This window comes from Parasteatoda tepidariorum, chromosome 5 (genome assembly GCF_982258835.1).
Source record: "Parasteatoda tepidariorum strain Cologne lab strain chromosome 5, Ptep-v5.0, whole genome shotgun sequence".
Classification (NCBI taxonomy): Eukaryota; Metazoa; Arthropoda; class Arachnida; order Araneae; family Theridiidae; genus Parasteatoda; species Parasteatoda tepidariorum.
The window spans coordinates 110,468,172-110,482,944 of NC_141759.1; the positions used below are offsets into that span (position 1 = coordinate 110,468,172).

The following is a 14,773-nucleotide window of genomic DNA, read 5'->3' on the forward strand; positions in this document are numbered from 1 at the left end:
ATCTTTTCTGTGACGCGTTCCAGTTGTTTTTATTTTCTTTCAAAGAGAGCTGCTAACTGCAGATGAACAAATGGAAATGAACGATTGAATTTAAAAATGTAACAAACTCTTTATTAATTCTGAAGTCTTGTAATGTATTTTACTTCGATATTATATACAATTCTTGAACTATCATGGATTTTGTTATGAACAATAGAAAATCATTTCAGAAGACAAAGTTCTTTAAGGAGACGCCATTCCACGGAAGAAATTTTTCGTCTCAAATTTTTTTTTCTCTCCTTCATTGCTAATTTAAATCAAACAAAAAGTAAGTTCAGGCAAACCTAGAATTCGTTGTGAAATTTCAATTGCTGACAAAAAAATATTACAAAATACTAAAATTCAAACAAATTATTTAAAGAGAACTTCTCCGTTTCGTCATCCCAAGGTATCTCATAATTTATTTTCATTTGTATGTTTTAAAATTTTATTTCCAGTATTCGAAACTTCACGGCTTACTCTTAGGTTTGTCTGAGCTCTCACTTTTTCTACACTTTAAATCTTACATTAGCAATGAAGGAAACAGAAAATTCGGGATGAACATTTTCTTCCTCGGTATGGTGTCCTCTGTCAGTGAGCAGTAAAAATTGATCACATTCTCATGGTTTTTAATAATTTTACCTGCGCCGTAAGAAAAGAAGCATTACACAATTGCTTCAATCATGTCCAACAGGCTAATTTTTTTAAACTGGGCGTGTGTGTCATATAATTTTTGAATCATTTGTATGCATATTTTAATAATCATTTTCAGCCCTGATTGGGTACCGATTCAGGAAGTACCAGGTGACGAGGAGAGAGCGACCGTACCAGATTTGGCAGAAGGTAATCAATACGAGTTCAGAGTGAGGGCACTCAATAAAGCTGGTACAAGTGATCCCAGTGAGCCAACTGCACCCCACACTGCAAAACCCAAAAAACGTAAGTTCATCTCTAACCTGCTTTAATTTGATGGTATCTGAAACATTCACCTACATCTCGCTTTATTACACGAGTTTTTACTAACACTCAGCAATATTAAAATTTGTCAACTGCTCAAGATTTTTTTTAAAATCAAATTTATGTTCCGTTGCTACGCAACTGAAAAAATCAATACTAGATTTCTCATATCGATACTAGATTCACCCCCCCCCCCGAAAAAAAGTCTTGTTTAAAGTGATATATATATTCCCCAGTTTGAAACTATGGATAGAGTTTGGAACTATTTTCTTATTTATTCCTTAAATTCTTTAATTTCCTTTAAAAAAGAAAGTGTCCTTAAATGTCCTTAATTATTAAAGATTTCAATAAATAATCTGAAATTTTTGAGATTTTTCCAAATTATCAGGAAGAAATTATCAGAAGTTATAGGAAGTGTTATTATTAGAAGTAAAGTGCTACTATTTATCTAAAAAATAATTGAAGAAATTTCAGTAGTGGCCCTTACAATTTTTTAATAGAGTGCACCAAAAAAATAGTGTATGATCCAGATTATTTACTTTTTTATCTCTGGACTTAATTTCATTTGCTTATTGATATTCCGTCATTGCTTTTTTTCTGTTTTTCCCATGTTTGGTTTACTGTTGTCTTTGTCATCTGCCATTAAAAAGAAAAACCTTTTTTTTGTTTCAGTTCCTCCAAAAATCGACAAGAATGCTATGTTCAATATTCGGGTGAAAGCTGGAAAATCGTTCGAACTGGATGTCCCAGTAAGTGGTGAACCACCTCCGACCAAGAAATGGAATCTAGGAACAAAAGAGTGTGATAAAATGACGCGATGGACTATTGTGCACCAAGATAACAGCACTAAGCTCACCGTTAGGAATGCTGAGAGAGGGGACAGTGGTCAGTTGACACTTACTGCACGAAACCAGTACGGTAATGATGCAGCAACCATCACTGTCACCGTCCTAGGTGAGTGTCCCAATTAATACTATTCTGAAGAAATTAATCTGTTCCAGTTCAGTTTTTTTTGTTGCAGTTCCTACTATAAGTTCACACTCTCCTTATATCTAGTTCACATTTTAAATCGTTCATAAAATACTTTTTATGCATTCATTCAAGTTCAAGTGCATTTTTATAAACTTGTAGTGGATGACATTTGTAGTGGATGACATGTCAATACCGTTTTTTTTTTTTTTTTTTTTTTTTTTTGAAGTTATACTTCTTATGCGACTTCCAACAAGGTTGCGTTAAACGTTTAACGCTACATTTTTATTGGCCGGGAAATCACGTGGTAGGATCCAGTTTTCCCTCATTCATTTCCACATTGTTTTGGTTCTCACTAGCATAAAAACAATAAAATTATTGTTTTTCTATAAATATTTTTTTTAGTTTGTTTTGATACACATATAATTTAATAGGGTAGTATTTTTTATTTTCAAATTTAGTGGATAACAATTATAAAAAATGAGTGAAAACAATCCCACGGACAATGCGACGGATTTAAGGTTATGTCAAGGTATGTCTCTTGTGAATATCAATTGATTGTTTCTCTTGTGGCGTAACTACCACTACAAAAGTTTAACATAATTCACTAGTATATAAAGCATGCTAACTTGATTCAATCACGAGGTACCTGTCGATAGATGACGGTTAGCATAGTCGATTAACTCCGCCCCCACATTGGTGACCTCCGGACATGATTGGAACACGCAGTAACGCCCACTTCGCAAAATAACTTGATGGTAACGCCTACTTCGATGGATAGTCGACATTGAACAGTTGATTTGCTACTTGTGACTGCAAAATGCAACAACGAGCGCTACGACGTGATGTTAATACACCTCTCACATTCAGCACTCAACAAAGCTCCCGATCTTTCTCAAGTACAGCAACTAGTGGTATCGAATTCTATCCCTGATAAAATTCTGGTGGGGGAGTAATGTGGCGTAACTACCACTACAAAAGTTTAACATCATTCACTAGTATATAAAGCATGCTAACTTGATTCTATCACGAGGTACCTTTTGATAGATGATGGTTGGCATGGTCGATTAACTCCGCCCCCACACTCTTCTGAAAATACGCTATGACGCATTCACATACATTATTAATACAAATACATTTTCCAGCTGAGGCAACCACAAGTACTTCCACTGGTTCAAGAGGGAAAAATGCACAATATTACCGTGATTACAGACCACGGAAGCTAGCAGAGCAAGAAAAAGAGTCGTTGAATAGAACTATTGATCCTTCTACGACTGCTGATTCTTCTACAATTAACGTCGCAGGTTACGAAGTATAACTTCTTCAGCGCAGAGGGACTCCACGCACTTTTTTTTTCTTCAAATATTAATTCATTCATGAAATAGGGATGAGCTAAAAATGAAATGGAATTTTCTGACTGGTTAAGCGATTCCACAAATTCATAACAAGAAAGTCGTTAAGATTTTTAAAAAAATAATTCACGTTGCAATTTCACACAAAAGAGAGTACATATTATTCCAAGAATTTTCTATTTGTTTTATTATTATGAAAAATTTTCCGACAGATGCCGCTGCAGGTAATAAACTCTGTACACGTAAGAAATATAATTAAAAATGGTATATAAAGGTTTGGAAATCTTTTATGAATCGAAATCTATCATTCTGTCAATAGCAGCTATCACTTGCTAATCGGAAGACGAAATTTATAAACTCAGCGAAAAAAATAGAAAGAACTTTCAGTGCCATTTGTCGGAAACAATTAGAAGTAAAATCAAAATCTCAGGGTATAAAATTTATCGTCTGTCATATGAATTTATATCATGAATTCTTTTTTTAAACAACCTTCCTTATTTCCTTGTCATAAATTTTTCAAAACGGAGAGTCTAATTTCGAACACTCTGCATTACAGAGCTCTAGACTTTAATACTGTTTAAATTTACTGAATTTAAAAAGAAGCGAAACTGAAGCATGTCACCGTTTATTTAAAACCTATAATATGATGCAAAAACAATTGTAAGAACGACCACCTTGCCCCAAATATTATGGTTAAACTTGACACGGGATTGAGGTGTCCACAAAAATCCCCGATACCATTGTTTAACTTTACATGGTATTAAGGATTCCCAATGTTTGCCTGATATTATGGTTTAACTGATATTATGGTTCAATTTAACACATTCCAAAATTTCAAACAGTGCAGGTAATTTGAGAAATAATGATTTCATAATATTAGAAAATATTCTTCTTTCAGCTGCCCCCTCTGCTCCCGAAATGATGCAGATCACAAATATCACGAAAGAGGGTTGCGTCGTCTCCTGGAAACCCCCAAAAGACGATGGGGGTTCCGAGGTATCTCATTACTTGGTAGAAAAGAAGGATGCAGATACCGGAAAATGGGTGCCTGTTGGAGAGTCCATCAACCCTCAACTGAGGGTGGACAAACTGATAGAAGAGCACGAGTACAATTTTAGAGTGAAAGCTGTTAATAAAGAAGGAGAATCACCCTGGTTGACAGGGAGGGAACCCATTATAGCTAAAAATCCATTTGGTACGTTTTAGTTCTTTTTTTTATATATATATTTATTTCAGCAGATTATCTCATGTTTTGTTTGGAAGAATATTTCAAAAATAATAAAATACATTAGTTTGGATTAGTTAAGTATTATTTCTGTTTAATTTCTTAAAATTAAACAAATTTTAAGGATTTTTTAAAATTTTAACGATTTATTTTACGGATTATATATTTTTTTAAAATTTTATTTCTGCCAATTATTTTAATGGATCGCGCTGTCGTGCCACAGGTCCTTGGCTCGATCCTCGGACCGGGCAAGATTGACTCAGCCTTTCATACCTTCAGTAGGTCGATAAAATGAGTACGAAACATGCTTGGGAACTAAACACTGGGAGTTCCGCGTTGGACTAACCAACCGACCGGAACATCTGTTCTTGCACTTCAGAGCCCAAAGGTCAAGAAAAATGAGATGGGCTCGGTAGACCTTGGCCCTCTATGGGCTGTCGTGCCACTGTGTTTAGTTTAGTGTATTCATTACAGAAAAAAATGGGAGAGAATTTCTCCCCCTTTCTCAAAAACAGGGTGAGATTTCAAAAAGTTAAGTGAGATTTCTAAAAATTAAAAAAACACGAATAGACTTTGAAAAAAAGTATTTCTTTAATTATAATACATTTTTCACATCTTCTAATTGAATATTTTTACTGCATCATCATATGGAAAATGTTCCATGTCTACTTTTTCATCAGCTATTATATTTATTTGGCTGAAAAATATGCGTATTTGTTTCGTTTTGACCGTTTCTACCGACATTTGCTTCATTTTCATTTGTCCGTTACGGAGTAGAAGATGTCGCCTGAACAAGGTATTTGTCCATCTTACATCCATGCACAAAAAATTTAAACGTCTTACATGAAGAAACCTTACCTACGGTGAACACGTGGTTGCAGAGAAATGTGTTCTGAAAGGGTGTCTGTTATGGTGTCTATTATTCTGTTATGGTGTTCTGCTGTTCACACCGGTTCTGAACAATACTGGTAAATAGGGAAGCTAGATAACAAGGACCGATGTTCAAAATAATGAAAGATCAAGGAAGAAAAGTGAAACGGATTTTATTCAAAATGGCAAAAAACGAAATTTTTTCCAAAATTCGTGCATTTTGAAATTGATTAATAAAGTGCGCGAACTTTTATTTTTTATTACGAGAAAAGAAAAAAATATGCGAGATTCTCGCGTTCTCGCGCTGTAGTGAGTACTTGTTTTAATTTTATAAATTCTTTTTTTTATGTTATTTACACTTTTTTTTAAGTTATTGTTTTTTTCATAATTTATTTATTTAAATGTTTTTATTATTGTGTAATTTTTTAGTCAAATTTAGTATTTAATTGCTTTTTAATTTTTAAAATTTATTCATTTGATTTTATTTGCATATTTTTAATTTATAAATGTTTAATTTATTTAATTAAGTAATATTTTTTTTATTTAAGTCTTTTAATTTTGTTTAATTTTTTTCATTTTATATACATTATTATTTTATTTTAAAAAACTTTCCGCAGATCAACCTGATAAGCCTGGAGCCCCACAAGTGGTTGATTGGGACAGTGGTCAAGCTGATTTGGCGTGGAATCCCCCACGTAGAGATGGGGGAGCTCCCATTACCGGCTACCTCATAGAAAAGAAACCTAAAAATAGTCCCATTTGGGAAGAGGGTGTTAAAGTGGATGGTAAGGATACTCGGGCCACTGTACCGGGCCTTAAAGATGGAGAAGAATATGAATTCAGAGTGACGGCCCTCAACAAGGCAGGTCCAAGTGAACCCAGTGAACCTTGTGCACCATTCCTTGCTAAACCCAAATACCGTAAGTAGATCTCTAATTCAATTCCTACTATTAGTTTACACTCTCCCTATATCTTGTTCAAATTTTAAATCGTTAATAAAATACTTTTTATTCATCCATTTCATATCATTCAATAATCAACCGTTTTCAGACTGCGGCAACTAAACGTTGCGCAAAATAGAATTTGTCTTTAATCGAAATTTTCCTCGCTTCCCTGCTAGTTGAAGAACTAACATTTCAAGTGGAGAACAATACACGTTTCCATCGGTTTTCTTTTCGCTACAAGCAGTATTTATCATCGCTAGAAATTTTGCATGCTAGAGAGCTTTATTGAAAATTCTCAAGAGATGGGTAAAATTTTGAACACTTTCAGACGCAAACAAACAAAAAAGCACAAAACTGATAAGAAAATAATAAAACTGTTTTTGAGTACTGCGTTTTTTTTAATGTTCTTAAAATAAAAGAAAATAATTTTAAATTAACTGAAACAAAATATAGCAAATTCTTATTCAAAGATAGTGCGATTAAGAGCTTATAAATTTCTAAGACTTTGTACAAATATTAAAAAAAACTACCGAAAAAACCCTTTTTCGGAAGTTTTATATGATTTTCGAAAAGTTTGCGTACCGTATTTACAATTATTTTCATTGTTTTATTTATTTTTATTTTTATTGTTTATTTTTATTGTTATTGTTTTATTGTTTAAAATTTTGTTTTAGAAACAGCTGAAACGTTGAATAACGCAATTAGGTAAAAGCGTGTTCGTAGGGCTTTAAAATTTCATGCGAATACCCTGAAAAAATCTACCCAGCAAAATACTTTTTCAAAATTTTTATTTCATTCTTAACTTAAAATTGCGTACCATGAAACTTCATGCAAAATTGCTAACAAAAAAATAGAACATTGCAAATTTTTCATGGCTCAAGGTAAAAAGTAATTAATGTGCACATTTTCCAGCACAGTTATTAATGTGTAAATTATCATATTAACTGATTTTTCCCTTTAAAGCGTGGAATCAATGTTTTTCCTTCTTCCAGTGGCTCCATCTCTCGACAAATCCCTTCTTCACGATATCAGAATAAAAGTGGGTCGCCCCATCAACTACAGCATACCGATAAAAGGTGAGCCCTCTCCGACTGTTACTTGGGCCATCAACGGTAAGCCCGCAGTGTCCAAGAGGATCGAGATAGCCTCAACAGCATCACTCGCAACACTGGACATCATGAACTCAGAAAGAACGGATTCTGGAAAATACACCCTCACCCTCCAAAACACGTCCGGCACCATTGCTGCCACAGCCAACGTCATTGTAATGGGTGAGTTGTTTTAAATGAAATATTGTTTTTTGGAGAAAACTTTTCATTAAAAATGGTCTCCGTTTGGAGATGACGTTAAGGTTTTCTAAGACAATAACTTTGTTTATTTAATTGAAAGTTCCCAAATTAGTTTTTATTTATACTGTAGCTAAATGTACTATGATTATAATATAGCTATATATTTTATATATACAAAAATGCTGGTCCTGGAATTTCCTAGTACCTCTAGAGCATTTAATACTAGTTATATAATTTATTTAATTAAGTATATATCACAAATGAGTTTTTATTCGAACTGTAGTTCAATTTATTTTAAAATGCTATTCCTGAATTTGCTGTTCTTATATGTTTGTGATGTGATGTATCTTTCCCAAATTAGTTCTTATATATACTACAATTAAATTTAACTGCTTTCCCTGAATTTGTTGTTCTTAGATGATTCAGTATACACTGCATTTAGTTTACAAGGTAAAGTCCAACCTAATCACTATTCATAACAGAATGTCTCCTGAAATAAAATAAAAACTGACTCTCTCTGGTAAATATTGGTGTCGATTTTCCGAGAAGATTTATTATATCTAGGTTCTAGAAAAACAAAATTCTTAATTTACAAACTCTAGTCAGACCGGTCTTGACATACGCTTCTGCAGGCTTGAACAATGACAAAACTGGAGGAAAATTGCATCGCAATATTTGAGAAAAAGATTTTGCGAAGTATACTTGGTGGTGCAAATGAAAACACTGACTGGAGAAGGAGATTTAACTTTGAACTGTACAAGATTTTTAAACAACCCGATATTATTAAATACATGAAAAATAAATAGAATGAGTTGGATAGCCCACGTGATTCGAATGAGTGATGATAATACAACAAAAAAGATGCTGCTTTTTAAAACCCACTGGAACAAGAAAGAGGGGAAGGTCGCGGTTGAGATGGGATGACTCAGTGGAATCTGATTTTCTTGCAATGAATGAAAATAATTGGAGATCAAAGATAAATCGGAAGTCGTTATGGAGAAATCTTGAGAGGAAGGCATTGGCCCACATTGGGCTGTTTTGTCAACTATGATGATGATGAAATGAATGGGAAATGTATAAATTTCAGTTATTGCTCATAAATATCACGTGAGTTAATATTACACAAGCTGCGGCATGTCAAAGATAAATCAGGTACAAACAAGTACCGAATGTTACCGTATGGATCATTCTAATGAGGTACATATCAATTAACCTATCAACAAACGAATCAGTTACAAGCAATATCTATCAATTAACAACTACAATTTTCTAAATTTTCGTGTACACGTATCTCGTATTATATCCGTGCAAGTTACGACAGATTAAAGATAAATTGGTTCTATAGTTGGTTCTTCAATCCATCATTATGTGAATCAATAAAATTTGTTCCAATCAATCACTGATCTTTGTGCCGATCAACTAACAAATCAAATAACAAAATGTGAGATCAAGCTAACAAAAGGTACTAATGAATCAGTTCAGAATTAAAAACAAACCCTGATAATTATTATATGAATCGATTTTAATCTATTATCATATTAATTAGCAATAATGTGGTGCCAAATGAAAGATGCATCAATTCTAAACAAGTTCTTAAAATTATCTTTAAAAGAAAACAAAAACTTTAAGAGGAGTTCGAAAACAGACAGGAGAAAATTCTTATGGAAGAACCTGCTTTCGAAACTCATTGAATCAATTATAAATTCCAAACAAAAAAAACTGATAAGCTAACTGTAATCAAGCACAAACAAAATTAGCATACATATCAACTCCAATTTCGTAATCGCAAATAGCGCATAAATTAGTTCTAACCAAGATACGGCAAATTGAATATAAATCAGTTGTAAACAAGCTCTGAAAGTTACGATGAATAATTTAAAGCAATGCTTTCGAAAACAGGTCATCTGTGGTGGATGTTTTTGAATTTATTAAACCTCCGCGATTTGAGCGGGATATTAGTTTTGTCCCGTACCACGAGTCACGTGAAAATCGCGGGGGAGTATTTTTTCCCCCTTATTTCAATACCAATCTCGCTGTTTCCTCGTGTAGTTTAAAAAAAAAAAAAACATTATTTGATGCTTATTTTTTTAGCTAGATGGCACTAGAGGGTTGAAAAAAATTTTTCTTCTCTTTCTTGACTATTTTCCGCTTAGTGAGTTAGCATGCTTTTTTTTTCTTTCGCGAGCTAATCATTTATGAAAAATATGGATTTGCAAAGTATCAGCGGCGTTATATCTGGGAATAACAAACGAAAATATCTTTATTTTGAAGATAGCGATTCAGATTCGGAGTATTCCATAAATCTGGGCTTTTATTTTATTTTTTCTCTTTCATTATAAAATTTCTGAAACACTTTTCAAAACAAAATGTTTTAAAAATTATATTCATCTGAAAATAAAAATATAGCGTAAATCTTTCTATAAAACCTGCCAGCTGCAATAGCGGTTGCCGTATTATGTAATTTTTAAATGCGCAAAAGCTATTAAAATTCTTGTATTATTTTAAAACAACCCATGAAGATGTGAATTGTAATGTATTTAGATAAAGAAACTATTTAAAAAAAATCACCCCGTATTTCAAAACGGGAAAGTATAAAAACTGAGCCATACGCGGAGGGTTAATTCCAGTATAAATGTTAAAAATACATTGAATGCGCAAACTTTGAGACAAAATAAATTAATGGTAGTAACTTTAGCTTCCATTGAAATCAGCGAACTTTATGAATTGTCTTTCTGAACTTATGACATTGTCGATTCAAGTGCAAAATGTGTAGTAGTATTCATGTTTTTTGTCTCTTCCCTCAGATCGACCCACACCTCCAGTGGGTCCGCTGGACGTGACCGATGTTTGCAAAGATTCCGTGTCTTTGAGCTGGAAAGCCTCCAAAGATGATGGTGGTGTGCCCATTAAACATTACCTAGTTGAAAAAATGGACACTTCAAGGGGTACTTGGGCAGAAGTGGGGACGACATCTGACTTGAAATTCAAAGTTCCTAAACTCATTTACAAGAAGAAGTACAAGTTTAGGGTGAAAGCTGTGAATGAAGTAGGAGAATCAGATCCCCTGGAGAACAGGGACGAAATCATTGCCAAGGATGCTTATGGTACGTAGTGAAAATATTTAATAATAGTACCGAAACTGCTGACTGCCTTTTTAACAGCTTCGTTATTTGTTATTTAAATTTTGTTTTCTACCAATCCAGCACCGACAAACAAACTTTATTTACTCGGTCAACTAATGCTATATTTTTCAGGAGCATCGAGGTAAAGGACCATTTTTAAATTTTATGAGTACGAGTAAATTTGAAAACTTGATTTACGTCGTGATACCTATAAATTAAAGCTAAACTACTTTACAAAGATAGCGCTTCTAATTGTTTCCATTCTAAAAATTATAATACAGGGTGACCTATAATAATGCAGGGTGTTCCCTAATCACCGCTCTAAATATATATTTACGAAAAAGGAGCCATAAAAGCATACACATTAGGCGGGACATTTTAATGCTTGAAAAAGGAAAAAAACTCTATCCCAATCTAACCTATCATTACCCAGGATTGAAAACAACGAGACCTAAGATCTTGAAAAATATCAATACTGTCACTTAAGCCATGCCTTATTTACAGTGATAATAAGTACTGCTGCTATTGTGTTAGATAACAGGTGGTGCGGTTAAACTGTACCTAATATTCTAATATCAGAACCTGAGAAGTGGTGGCTCAGAAGATACAGCGTTCAAATCCTAATAAGATGACAAAGTTTCTTCGATTCGAACAAATTCGAGTTAATTCTATCAAATGAGGGATTAATGATAGATTAGCACCCGTGATGAACTAGTTCCATCAGAAAGTACGTCACGAAGGCAAGTTTCTCCTAATTTTTGATCTATAAATTCTCTTCTCCTCTGGATCGGGTTTAAAATTACAAGACTGCGTAGTTAAACATTTGTAGTACATTAAACTCAAACTTGGATCGGCTGTTCAACGACTCAGGGGATAGAGCATAGGCCTTCCAATGAGCATGACCAGGGTTCGAATACCAGCGATGGCTGATCGATACGAATTCCACACCCGACTTGCACTGACCACAGTGTTGAAGTGAAATATCCTCAGTGGTAGACGGATCCTGGGTTAGAGTCCCCTTATTGTCAGGAGGTTTTCATGGTCTTCCTCTCCATGTAAAGCAAATACGGGTTAGTTACATCAAAAAAAGTTCTCCACGACGGCAAATTTCTCCCAATACCTGATTCAAGATTCCCCTTGACTCCTGGATTCAAACTTGCAAGGCTACGGAGTTGAACATTGGTAGTCGTAAACCCAAAATTGGGTCGACTGTTCAACGACGGTTATAGAATAAAATAAAACGCAAATATTATGGGTCATTTTTTTTTAGAATAACGAGAAAAACTATTTCATTCGGAACGTGCTGACTTTCAACAAAAGCGTAACATTGTTTTCCTTCATTTTACAGAACCTCCACAATCCCCAGGTAAGCCTGAAATTAAGGATTACGACAAAGATAGGGTTGACCTAGCCTGGACAGCACCGAAAGACACTGGCGGTGCACCACTCTCCGGTTACGTTGTTCAGAAGAAAGAACGCGGCTCTCCCATCTGGACGAAGGCTGCAGATGTACCTGCTTCGCAGACAAAATGCACGGTTCCTGGATTGACGGAAGGGAATGATTATGAATTCAGAGTGATCGCCGTCAATAAAGCGGGTGAAAGTGAACCCAGCGATCCTTCTGATTTTGTGACAGCCAAACCGAAATTCCGTAAGTGTAAAGATTCAACTAGTTCACGTTATTTTTAAAAGAGCTTATTTTGCAGGTGACCCAAAAAAGCGCGCCTCAATAAGGAATGGGATACCTGCAAGTGACGTAGTGTGGGTATATCGAGCCTGATTGGTTGTTGAAACGCAACTATTATTTTCATTCTATTTCGAATAAGCTAAGCCCGTCAAGTATGAGCTCTCTTAGGTGACACATTCTATATTCTTACTCAAAGATTCTTTCATAAAGATTTCAATTTTTTCATTGCATATTTCAACTTAAAACAAAGACAGGCACGTAGCCAGGTGGAACATAAACTTCTTATGCATTGAAGTTGCCAGGTACACAAAACAAATCTATATCACGGTTACGATAAACTACATGAACATACAAGTTAAGTAAAAGATGTAGACGAGAAAGAATTTTATTTCAACAAGTTAGATGTGTGATACTGAGCTCTATTTAATCAACTTCGCGTTAATTAACATTCTAGCTTATGTGATAAAACTTAGCTGAACTAGAACACGTCATTTTGCTTATAAGCGATCAGCTGGATCAGACGTCATTAGTCACATGCGTGGGTATTTGTTTTCTTCTTGTACCCAGTAAGTGCAAGTGCCCATTTGTAACATCACGAAATCGTTCAAATTATATCGTGAATAAATAATACTAAGTACTAAATTTCCTTTGAGCATGCTGAGTTTTCTGTTAAGGAAATCAAACATATTTATTCCCAAGTTTTTTTAATTTTATTTTTTGGGTTTTTTTTCTTTTTATTCTGCAAATTAAAGTTTTATACTTTGTAGAACATTACTTTTGCAGTCTAGGGAAAATAATCTAGGAAGTTATTTTTCTTAGGAAACTTGAAATTAATCATCTAAATTAGTGTTTCCCCCCAGGGGTACAGTTTAGTGGGAGTCTTGTGCATAATATCTTGCAACAAACGAAAACATTTTATTTAAAGCTAGCCATGAAAATGTACGATTTTTCTATTGGCTATTTTTTACAGAGTTACTAATTAGTGGCGTCAACAGCCAGTTGTGGATTTTAACTTTTGTGCAATTTTTTTATAGTAAAAAATACATTAATCTTTTTATTAGTGGTGCACAGCATTACGAAAAATTTAGAAAGGGTACACAAAAGTTATAAGTTTGGGAAACACTGATCTAAATGAATGAAAAATTTTAAGTCAACCTCAATCAATCAATTAAATAAATAAATAAAAAATATTCGACTTCATATTAAATCTTCAATACACTTTGTTTCAGTTGCTTGTAGGACCCTCTCCTCAAACACAAATCACAATAATGAAACTTTCAAAAATATTAAGCCTGTTCACACATCACCTCTGAAGCATAACATAAGCGGAAGGATACACCGGAAGTTTTCTTAATTTCTTGGCACTGTTTATATTCCGTCCATTTTCTTTCAGTGGCCCCAAAGATAACCACACCCATGCGAGAAATGAAAGTTCGTGGAGGTATGACGTTAACTGCGGACATAAAGTTCATTGGTGAACCGGTACCGGAGGTTGAATGGTCGTTGGACGGAAAACCCATCAAGAGCAGTGATCGATTGACGATATCCAATTTCGATGATCACACCATCCTCAATATCATTGATGTGAAGAGATCAGATAGTGGACCCTACACCCTCACTATCAAGAATCCTCATGGAAAAGATAGTGGCATATTGGATGTCAATATTCTAGGTAAATACTTTTTTTTATCTTCTCACCTAATAGATGGTAATTATAGCATGACCCTCATATATTAAATGATTTTTCCCCAAGTCAAAACTTCTGATGGTCCCGTCAAAACATTTTGATGGTTTATGTTGGTTTCAGTGCTATTCATGATGGTCCGATATCATTTGAGGATCATTCAACATTTTCCATTCACGGTTTTTGATATGCCAACAAACTTCCATCATTCCATGATGGAAAATGCTATCTTAATTCTTTGATGGCTATCCATCAAGAGAAGTTTGATTTTGATGGACCAGCAATCCATGATTATCTGCGATGGTTGATGATGTTATACATTTCCATGAATGGGAATTCTTGTAGGTCCTCATTAAGATACCATCAAAACAATTTGTTTTCTTTTTCTGCTGGACCATCATAAATCAGACTTAATTCCTTCATTGGGATGATGGTAGTTCATGATCGTTCCAATATTTGATTCCTAAGATACTATGATGGAAATTCGCGATGGTCCATAATGCTACAACAATGCATTTCCCTAATGGTTTAATAATAATTAATGTTGGTTCAGCTGGAATATATTATCGAAACAATTTATTTTGTTTTTTATGTTGGCCCATCATCAATCTGTCCGAATTCCTACATCGGTGTGATAGATTACTTATGTTGGTAAG

At 34.2% G+C, this 14,773-nt stretch overlaps 1 protein-coding gene across 1 annotated transcript in view; it reads left to right on the forward strand.

Moving 5' to 3' along the window:
- LOC107453137 (projectin protein bent) overlaps positions 1-14,773 on the forward strand; it is a 307,623-nt gene that overhangs the window by 191,360 nt on the left and 101,490 nt on the right. Inside the window, exons 73-80 of the mRNA XM_087164780.1 lie at positions 791-957; positions 1,648-1,929; positions 4,195-4,491; positions 6,009-6,311; positions 7,328-7,606; positions 10,429-10,728; positions 12,095-12,397; positions 13,827-14,105. Of these exons, the coding sequence (XP_087020906.1) occupies positions 791-957; positions 1,648-1,929; positions 4,195-4,491; positions 6,009-6,311; positions 7,328-7,606; positions 10,429-10,728; positions 12,095-12,397; positions 13,827-14,105 (2,210 nt within the window). The remainder of the gene's footprint in view (positions 1-790; positions 958-1,647; positions 1,930-4,194; positions 4,492-6,008; positions 6,312-7,327; positions 7,607-10,428; positions 10,729-12,094; positions 12,398-13,826; positions 14,106-14,773) is intronic.